A 9,144-nucleotide genomic window follows, 5' to 3' on the forward strand; every position below is an offset into this window, starting at 1 on the left:
CCAGTGGAGACTGGGAGGTGCTCAGAGGTCCCTCGGGACCTCAAACCTCGTCCGGAGGTAAAACGGGACAGCCGCCTTGTCAGCGGCGGGAAAAGTCCTAGCCGGGGCTAGGCAAAGAACAGCTAACGAGCACCTCCCGACAGGGTTTTGCTTTTTTTGTGTGACCTGTCACGCAACGTCACGCGTGACAGTAACCTAACCCAGTCACACAACGTCACGCGTGAAGGTAACGCGGTGTAACACAATCATCTGTTTTTGATAAGACAAAGAGAAAGTTTTGTGTTTTTTCGCTCAAAATTCAGTTCAGATCTGGTGTTTACTCCGCAAGTTTTTTCTATATTCTTCCCGAACCTGGTTTCTTATTTTTTCAATATCTGGCTGGATTGGGTTTGTTTGTATTCGCGCGAAGTTCGAGCGTAAAGTCTCTTTAAGCTGGCGATATTTCTGCATTTCACGTGTGATCAGTTGAAACTCTGTGTCAGAAACCCGATTATCATTAAGAGCCTGTGAGACGGTGAGGTTAATCGAGTCATGTTTTGCAATAGCCAGAGAATGGATTCTCGAGCGCTTATTGACTTTCCGTTCAAGCTTCTTGTTGACAACGGACAGGCCAGTGGAAACTGCGCCGGATAAAGCGGCTATCCCCGCAACAGGCGCGCCGACAACAATTCCAACACCAGTGAGTGATGTTGCGACAGCCCCAGAAGACAGAACTGCTGTGAAGGCGCCAAGGCCAACCAGGGAATAATGAAGCGCTTTACGGGCTTTTTTGTATTTTTTCAACACAAGCCTGTAATGCTCGACCTCAGCAAAAATTTCTTTTTCAATTCTGCTGATCTCGGTTAGCCGGAAATTCTCGGCATTTGTTATTTCGGGAATGTTTGGATAGAGACGCTCGTCAGGCGGCGCGCTTGGTGGCAACAGATTCGCCGAAGACATTGCGTATATATAGAAATTTAATTTAACCCTAATTCAAAAAGAAGAGGGAAGCCCTTGAAATCAAAGAGTTGACCATTTTCATCTTTAACGTTAATGGTGATGCTATTTATGGACTGGTCTGTAGAGCAGTTTCGCAAAACCTGTTGCGGAGAAGCCTGGTAGCTTACTTTTTCATATGGCTTCCCTTTCACATCAAAAGAGGCCAAGACATCTGACCTTTCGCCATTGAACAGATTCTTTTGTGTGTCGATCAAGTCGCAATGAATGAAATATGTCGTTGGAGATCTTAGCCTTTTTACGAAGGTTATATACAACAGCTTTCGCCCAATACCAAGCAAACCAGCTAAATCGCGATCAAGTTCTATCGGTTTTAACCCGGGATTTTGGATTACAAGCTGGCCAAGAGGCTGGTTTATTGCTGTTACCAACTTATAGTTTTATTTGGCGAACAGATTGTCAATTTCTTTTGAAATTCTTTCTAAACTGTAATGCCCTGGGAGAATTTTGCCAACAGACAAAGCGACATCTTTGTTTTTGTCCCCCAAGGTGGCGGAACCTTCTCTTTTCAAATTGTCCCAGCTGTTGTATAAACTGCACGAAATGAGTTTCATGAAATCGACTCTAGGTATCGGTTCTTCAAAATAAATAGTCTCTCCGTTCTGTTGCGTGACAAGGGTGAGAACAACCATTTTTATATTCAACAAATAAAATTGTGTTCAAATAATATGGCGAATGTGTGGAAAGATCCAAACATTATGATAAAAGACGCAATAGCCAAGGCAAACGCATGGATAGAATTTGCAGCACATTTCCCCAAGGCCGATAGATCGCGTTTCGTCGCTCAGGGGAGTACAGACGGAAAAAACGTAACGGAAGAAATCTTTTTCAAAGAGGGCCCAGGCTCGCTTCAAAGCGTATTCGGCTCAGACAAAAACTATTGGAGCTCGGAAATGAAAAAGGCGCTCGGTTTGGAAGACAAGCGCTCGGGGGCCATTGGAGGGTTTCCTTACCAGTTGGCGCCGCTTGGTTCAAAAGTTTCCTTGCCCATCCCTGCCGTACCTTTCGACGGCAAAGCGCAAAGTTTGAAAAAAATATTCGACGCCCCAATCCAAATATACGTCACGCCTGACCAACATTTCACAACGAAATTCAGAGAAATATTTCAAGACACCAAACTCAGGCACACGTCGGCAGTCGAATCAAAACGCTGGCTGGGAGGGCCTGACATGAAATATTGGCCGCAGCAGCTCAACTTCGCGGTTTTCTGCGCGACACAGGGGTGCGGAGTTTCTCGCGAAATCTTTGACAGAGGGATGGATCTCCCCCCGCAGATAAGAGCTTTCTACAAATTCCACGTGTACTTCACGGTCAGGCGGATTTTGTACCAGCTTGGGGGAATTCAGAGCATGAGCGCTTTGCCCGGAGACCCGCCGTTCAACCAATACAACAATCATTACGACGTCGCTTCGTACAAAAGGATATGCAGCGAGTTCGGCATTGCCCCCTCGAGCGATTTCCGCTTCACGCACGGGGAAAACCACGGTCTGGGAAGCGTTTACGTGTACGCGACCGGCGCGGGCCCGTCGAAAACCGACTATAAATACCCGGGATGGAACAAATTCAGTGATGAAGGCGGGAAAGGGATAAAAGGAAACCTGATCTATTACATCGAGCCGGGGGCCGCTTCTGATGCTCAAGCGGACTGTTTCGCGCCAAATACCGCGAATGGTTTGACGCAGGCGGGCTTGTCGAGAATAAATCAGTCAATCGAGGCTTTCGTTTACTGTGTCCTTGGTGCGCAGGTGAACGTCCGCAGCAGCATTCTCGGTTATGGCGGTCGGGCGAGAGAAGCCCAGAGCGAGTTCCTGGTGCTGATGGAATACGCGATCAGACAGCCCGACTTGGCCGCGAGCGTGCAAAGGTACCAGCTCGCGGTGGACCAAGCGAAGGTCAGGCTCTATCTCGCTGTTGCCCCCATGGCGTGGCTCATGCCCGCGCAGATGATAATCAACACTGCAAGCACGATCGGTTACAACAACAAGCTGAAACCGGCGGTCTCCGGAATGAAACTGGGGGTGAATAACGAGGCAAACCCGGAGACAAAAAAAGGCTGGGCTCAAACACATGGCAGGCGGCCCGTCAAAAATTAACCCGCCCAATAGCCAACCGTCCAACCCGATTCGCAAAGCCGCAACAGCCGAATCGGGGCGTGAGGTTCCACCCCACAGGAAACCGGCTTCGACCGAAACTCAGCAAGCGCAGCCACCGGCGCAAAAAATTGAGCCCGAGGCTGCAGACAAAACGCCGCAACACGAAATTAACAAAACGGCGGTAATTGTCGGTTTTGTTGGATTATCGGCGTTGCTGTTCACGGCTTGGCGCTAAGCTAACGCTGCCTCTTAAAATATTTTTCGAACAAAAAGGCCACCGCGGCAAGAATGAGAAGCCAGGTGTGCTCGGCCAGAAATCCGACGACTTGGCCGGCGGCTTTGAACAGGAAGCTCACAATCGAGCCAATCAGCCCGGGCAGCAGAGAGCCGAGTTTCGCGGCAATATCTTTGAAGCCGTTCCCCAAAGCTTTGCCGGTGGCTTTCAAACCTCTGGTGAGGACCCTGATGACAGCGCCGATTGTGGTCCCGGCGGCGAGAAGAATGGCGGTCAACGTCACGCCATATTTTTTGAAGATCTCCTTGACCCTTTCCAAGAGAGGCCGCCCCCTTTCCCTTTCCGCGATCTGAGTTTGCAAATGGGCGATCTCGTTTCTTTTTGCAACTCTGCCTTCTGCGGCTTCTTTTTCAGAGGGCGAGGTATTCTCATCTTGGATGATCGCCTGGTCTTCCTCGTTTTGGCGCTGCAGCTCGCTTTCCTGCTCTTTCAGGTCGTCCAACGGTTTTGTTTGGTTGAGCCTTTCTTCCAGGGCGTTTGTTTCACTTTCTTTTGCCGCGATCCTGGCCCTGAGACTATCGAGCTTTTCTTGTTCTTTTTCCACGTTTCTTGCTTTTTTTGTGAGCGAGTCCACAGCTTTTTTCTTGTTTTCAAGAGCGTTTTGGTAGTTCTTTTTCAGTTCTTTGAGTCTACGCAGCTCTGCTTCACTTTCAAGATTCGAACCATGTTCATCCTGAATGGCATCAATCTTAGCGTCGGTTTGCTCGATTTTGCGTCTCAGAACTTCCAATTCTTTCTTTTCTTGTTCTCTTTGCGAAGCGAGTTTTTCCGCCTGTTGTAGTTGTTTCTCTGCCTCTTTTTGTCTTTGTTTCATTTCTCTGATGGTGTCCCGGTCTTCCACAATGACATCTGCAGCTCTCGGCCCAATTTTGTCCGCAAACTTGTCCAAAAAACTTTGCGTGAAGTTTATCCCGTCATCTTTCATAATCTTGTACTCGCCTCCACCCGTACCTACTGCAACAATTTTACCCTTGGTTTTCTCTTTGGTGCCTTTCATAATTGCAAAACTACTCTCTTTAAAGTTGGTAAATACTCTTTTTAACCGGTCTATGACAAATTCCCGTTCCGAATCTGGTTCAAGCAAAGGGATGTCTTCTCCAAAAACTGATGTCTCGGCATAAGAAGTGTCAGGCAGGCCGGACTGCTCGTGCCGCATAGAAGACATTTCCGTTTGTTCGCCCCCGTGGTAGGGGTCGCCAGGTTGGTAGGGAGTGGACACCGAGACTGGATGAAAAGGACAGGTCGTGTCACCCTCTTGTTCTCCATCACCAGCATCGTCGTGGCCAATCCGGTTGTCAAGTTCCTGGTTTTTTTAACCAAATTCGCCACCGCCTTCCGCCATAGCGATATTTTTCAAGCCTGTTTATTTTCAAATTAGAAAATAATTGCCGGCGTATTATTCAATGTCAGTTCCAGAGAACCTTCGCGCAACATACATCAAAAAAACCTTACACGGCATGCAGGCCGAGCGCGCGGTCAGGCGGATCACCTTTTCCCGCACTGAAGCCAACCCCGGCGATACTCTGTACGTTTACGTGCCCAAGCTGAACGCGAACGAGGTTCTGGTGCCGGGCTCGCTAGTGCTTGTCTTCAACATCGACCTTTCTGGAGGGCACGCCAACAACTTCCTTGTCCAGAACGCCACGCGAACGCTCGTTGACAGGCTGCACGTGAGGTTTGGAGGCACTACCCTGCATGACACGGTTGGCTATGGCATGTACAAAATCTTTGAAGACCTTTTCCTTTCGAAGGAAGAAAGAGACAACAGGATCCTCGAGGATCTATGCAGGATCCGCTCAGGCGCGGGAGACAAGAAAAACCTCGGGCGTCGACGGTGAAGAAAAGCTGAACGAGGTGTACGGGAGCAAGTACCGGATCAGGCTGGACCATCAGATCTTAACCGACCACGGCGTTTTCTATCCCCAGGCCCTTTACAAAGACCTCACGTTCGAAATAACCCTGGCAGAAGCTGCACATGTGGTCAATGGCTCCGATACAACCAAGCTGAAATACAAGCTGACCAACATCCAGCTCGAGTACGATATGATCCGCAGCAAGACTCTGGCAGACGAGGCGCATAGCGTTTACTCCAGCGGAAAAGAGTTCGCCTATGACCACGTGATGCGTTCCCAAGTGGTTACCTTCAAAAAAGACACCGACACGAGGAAGAACATCAAAATCGATGCCCAAAAAAAGTCGCTAAAAGCCCTCCTGCTACTGTTCATAGAGCCGTATGCTGATGGCGCCAGAGATTCAGAAAAATACGTCTTCCCGGATCTGACAAAAAGTCAGCGTCACGATCAACGGCTCGCCCAACATGATTTACAACAACGGCGTCGAAGGCAAGGACATGTGGGAAGAGGCCCAACGCTTTTTCGTGAAGGAAAAAAATAAAACCGAGCACCTGGATGTGACAAAGTTTTACACCGGAGATAATTTTGGGCTTCTGATTGATATGCGCTCCATGGCGGACCAAGACATTCATGGAAGTGGCAAGCGCATTGTGAACAGTACGGACTGGGTCCAGCTGGAAATCGAGAGGAAAGTCGAAGGCTCAGGCAACGTGAACTGCCACGTATTCGTCATCGTCGACTCCCAGTTCAACATTATGGAAAGACAGCTGGAATCTGTACAGAATTAATATGGACCCAAGCAAGATACCCTTCAACGCTCTCATTGTGGGGCCGACCAATTCAGGCAAATCGAGGTTCGTGGTGGACCAGCTCTACGGCCCTTTCCGCGGAACGTTCGACTACATCGTGCTCATCTGCCCGACGTTCGCGCACAACAAGACCTACCACCGGCTTGGCGAAAACGATCCGAGAATGGATGTGATAGTCTGCGAGCAGCACGACGTGGAAAGGTGGTTGAAGCTCGTGAGATGGCTTTCCGAGGGCACCAACACGCTCATAATCCTCGACGACTGTGCGGCCTCTAAAGACGTGAAAGGGCGCACAGGCGAGCTGGTGAATCTCGCCTTTTCTGCACGACATATGGGCATAAGCGTGTGGGCGCTGACCCAGAAGTTGACCGGCATAACAGCTTCCTTCCGGGAGAACGTGGCGGCGATCGTCCTCTTTTACATCCCTTCGGCCAGGACAACGAAAGCCATCTTCGACGATTACGCCGGCGAGCTCTCCCCGGATGAGTACAGAGGATTGATTTCAAAGCTGAAAGAGCGAAAGTTCTCTTATCTTATGTTCGCGCTTTGGCACCCCTACGGGATAAAGTTATTTGAATTAAAAAATGAAAGTTGTATATAGCCTTGCACAATGGCTGCAGAAGAGGCCGCCTTATCAGATGTTTTGAACCTTCTTGAAACCGAGCCCATGCCGTCGAGTGGTCCCGCAGGTGGCCTTGTTCCAACCGCTCCCGGACCCGACATTCCCGCTCTTCGCGAGCAGTTGGTCGTTCTCGTGTCCACAGGCAAAGCCAAAGAGGCCATCGGAGTGCAGCTAATCCACGAGCAGGTGAAGTGCCTGAACGACAAAGAAGTCGAGAAATACATCAAACGCTACGAGACGTACGTGGGCTCGAAGACAACGGAAAGCCTCATCGACAGCTTCATTTTTCTTGCAACCAAAGTGGTCGGAATGACCGTTAAAATCAAAGACATCGAGGCTTACCAAAAAGAGCTCAGAAACGACTACATCTTGAACAAAGAGCTCTCCAATCTGGCCGGCAACCTTTCTTTGAAGTGCGGCCGGTTTCTTGCCGCGGCCAACGCGGTGTTCATCACCACGAAACATATTGATTTTAGTCCACAGTTGCTGGAGCCGAGCCACCCTTCTCACGATGAACAAGGCTATCCGCTTGAGGGCGTTGATGAAGTACCACCCGGCTCAGCAACTGCAGAATAAATGGTCACCATTCATCAACAAATGCTGAGGTCTTGCTGACAAATTGTTAACAATTGAACTTTTTTCATTTGCCTATAATACGGTTCGCTTCAATGTCAACCGAACAATCCGAGAGCACGCCTGCCGCCGTCACTGCGCCTCAGGTAGAGACCAAGGCAGCGCCTGCCGCCGATATCACACAGCAAGCGACGACTCCGACTGCAATCACGCAGCGCAAGAAAGACCCCAAGCGTGTGGCCGCCGGAAAACTTGCTGCCGAAAAAAGACGGCTGGCCCGAGAAGAACAGAAGAAAGCGTTCGCCGAGGCTTATTACGCAGAAGAGCAAGCGGAAGCCGCCACAGCGGCTCCTAAGCCAGCCCCGGATACAAAAGAGGAAAGCCCAAATAGCGGCGGCCTTTTTGGCCTCAGCACCAACCAATGGATTGGTATTGGCGGCGTAGGCGTTCCCCTGCTCGGGATCTATTACAAGCGTGAAGAGCTCATGGCAATGGCCAAGCCCGTGTTCGACAAATTCAAAACGCCGGAGCCCGCGCCGCCGGAGCCCGCGAGTGTCGAGCCAGAACCTGTTCGCGTGACACAGCCAAAAAAAGTATTAAGAAAAATGCTTTGAACGTTTGCGTGTGATTTATATCACGATGCCGAGCCTTGCGCAGGTTCTCATCCATACAGCAGCAATCGGAGGAATTACGCTTTTTTCGGCCGATTTTACCGTCAAGACTTGGAGGATGGTGAGACGTCTTACCGACGAAATGCTTGTTGAAGAGGGAGAAAGGCGGAGAAAAATGGAACAAGAGGTCAGGCGAAAAATTGAAATAGAAGCCAAAATCAAAGAATTCGCGGAAGAAGAAGCTGAAAGACAGGTCCCCAATTAATTTTGTTTTAAACTTTCGCTCTTTCCTTATATCAAGCGCGCCATGTCCGACAACAAGCTTGTCAAAGACCGTCATTGACGCCGCGACTCTCACGGGATTAGCCGCGGGCATCGGCTGGGCCGCGAAAAAGGTTGTGAAAGAGAATTTCACTTCCGATCCCAGCAGCAGCTTTATGAATTACATGAAGTTCACCGTCGTCATGGCGGGCAGCATTGCGCTAAAAGGGTACCTTGAGGACCAGAAAATCCTCCCCGCCAGCGTTTGAAGAAACCCTCCGATAATATATACAATGGCGAGCATTGCTATCATGATTGGCGGGGCTGTGTTGAACGCCACGGCTTTTATCGGTGGCAATTATCTGGTGAGGGCGCTCGACGGGGGCGACAAAGCCGCGCTTGAAGAAAAAAAGCGCCACGACAAGGCTCTCGAGGATTATCAAGCCGCTTACGCCAATTACACGCGCGACCGAACACAACTTCTCGACTGGATCGCGACCAACGTGCAAACAAAGGAGCAGGCCAAGCAGAACATGACCAACACGGACTACGCCTTCAAACTCTACAACCAGGCGCATCCCGGTGCGCAGGTGGCGCCGCCCAAGGCGCCCAAGTTCTCAGATTTCTATCAGCCGAGCGAGCAGCAGAAAAACGGTGAACTCGCGTTCGTGGGCGCCGGGGCGCTCGCTCTGGGCTACGCGGCCTTCCGGTTCCTTTAAACTTTTTCGCTTTACTTATAACCTTCGCCGTGTTAGACGATGGCAGGTGATAATAATAGCGATGGCAAGCACACAGAGTCAAGTTGATGCGCCATTGCCAGCAGAAATTCAATAAAAGTTTGAACAGAATGCGCGAAGAACTTGAAAAGCAAAAAGAGTTTCAAATAAAACTGTGTAAAATAGTCTGTCCAGCGTCTGGGGAAGAAAAAGATAAAAAACAAATACTAATGATGGCATTGGACGAATTTTATTGTAAGAAGGAAGACTTTTTGGAAGAAGAAAAGGCCTTCTTATTTAAAGTTCGCAGCTGTC

At 49.7% G+C, this 9,144-nt stretch overlaps 1 protein-coding gene across 1 annotated transcript; it reads left to right on the forward strand.

Annotated features, from left to right (window-relative positions):
- Nucleotides 1-5,750: 5,750 nt before the first annotated feature.
- On the forward strand, nt 5,751-7,219 carry LOC145491742 (uncharacterized). The gene is made up of 2 exons (XM_081470991.1): nt 5,751-7,143; nt 7,203-7,219. The coding sequence occupies exons 1-2, from the start codon at nt 6,657-6,659 to the stop codon at nt 7,208-7,210; spliced, it is 495 nt and encodes a 164-aa protein (XP_081327117.1). The 5' UTR covers nt 5,751-6,656; the 3' UTR covers nt 7,211-7,219.
- The last annotated feature ends 1,925 nt before the right edge of the window (nt 7,220-9,144 follow it).

This window comes from Orbicella franksi, chromosome 7, assembly GCF_964199315.1.
Source record: "Orbicella franksi chromosome 7, jaOrbFran1.1, whole genome shotgun sequence".
Taxonomy (NCBI): Eukaryota; Metazoa; Cnidaria; class Anthozoa; order Scleractinia; family Merulinidae; genus Orbicella; species Orbicella franksi.